The 1,426-nt window shown below is 41.8% G+C and overlaps 1 protein-coding gene across 1 annotated transcript in view; it reads right to left on the bottom strand.

The window, feature by feature from the left end:
- Positions 1-1,205, bottom strand: part of aff2 (AF4/FMR2 family, member 2) — a gene marked incomplete at both ends in the record, with an annotated part of 166,441 nt that extends 165,236 nt beyond the window's left edge. Inside the window, one exon of the mRNA XM_080035638.1 lies at positions 1,153-1,205. Coding sequence (XP_079891764.1) covers positions 1,153-1,205 — 53 coding nt within the window. The remainder of the gene's footprint in view (positions 1-1,152) is intronic.
- Between the last annotated feature and the right edge of the window lie 221 nt (positions 1,206-1,426).

Raw genomic sequence — 1,426 nt, forward strand, 5'->3', positions numbered from 1 at the left:
AGCCTAGGCCATTTATTGATCTATAGCTCTATTTCAGCTTAATCTAGCAGTATTTTCCTCCGATAAATTAATAGTTTATAGTCTTTAAAATGGCAGAAAAGGTGTTAAAATGCCCATGACAAGATGAATAGTTATGGTAAAGACCCAAAGGTATTTTGTTTACTATGATATAAAACAGACGAAAAGCAGTTATTTCTTCACACAGGACAAGCTGGAAGAAGAGAGTATTTTAAAGAAATGACACTGAATGCATCATAAAAACAGTTGATTTGTATGATCAACTAATGTCTTTACTAAGTATGGACCAATAAAGATTAGACATGTCACATTATGCCTATTAGCCTGCACATGACACCAGTATGTGACAAGGTGTGATGTGTTGATATGATGCATTAAAGGGCATTGATTCAACATGATTGCATGGCTGTATACAAGAGGAGGTAAGTCAAGTTGCACACACACACACACACACACACACACACAAAGGCAAGTTGTACACACACACACACACACACACACAGACGTCCCATAATCATCCCAACCCAACTTCACTCCTTCATCAATGACTGAGCCTGTCCAACTCACCTAAACTGTTTACCAACAAAACTATACTAATATAAATACTAATAATAAAAATCAAATTTTTTCCATTTTTTGGGCGACAAACTTGCGTGTCTGTCAACTCACCATTCATTCATACAGTGCGCGAGCCAACCATGTCATGGTCGTATCCAAAAAATCAAACATTCCATAATGTCACAATGAAACGGTAAAAGCCGGCATAGCGCTGCTGTGTGGTGTTTGCACGTGTGTGTGTGTGTGTGTGTGTGTGTGTGTGTGTGTGTGTGTGTGTGTGTGTGTGTGTGTGTGTGTGTGTGTGTGTGTGTGTGTGTGTAATACGCTACGTCTGAAGCAACAACGGGAGCTTTAACGGTGACAAAGAGAATGCATGATATCTTTGAGGACTCGCTCACTTAGGGTTGCCGTTCACATATCTCCGGTAAAAAAAACAAGCAATTTACTGAAAACACATTGAATTCGCCTCAAAATCATGTGGGATGCCACGTCCGTACATGTACATCCCCCCATTTAAACCTGTAAATGACTATATAAATATAAACCGCACATAACAGCGATGTGCGAAGGACTTACCATGGTTGTTCAAGCTCCCAATCTCTGAAAAAGTCGAATTCAAAGAGATCCATTGTCGCTGGTGTGTTGGTGCTGGGTTAAAATCCAAAGCTGGTGCTACGTGGTCCTACATGAGCTACTGATACTGTGTGTGAGAGTGTGTGTGTGTGTAAGGAGGGAGAGAGAGCGAGAGAAGGAGAGTATAGACACACACACACGCCGCTGCCAGGAAGCTGCTACGTGGTCGAGGCAGCGAGCTGACAGGCAGGCAGAGGTGGAGAGAGAGAGAGAGAGA

Source organism: Ammodytes marinus (genome assembly GCF_949987685.1).
Source record: "Ammodytes marinus genome assembly, chromosome: 10".
NCBI classification, from domain to species: Eukaryota; Metazoa; Chordata; class Actinopteri; order Uranoscopiformes; family Ammodytidae; genus Ammodytes; species Ammodytes marinus.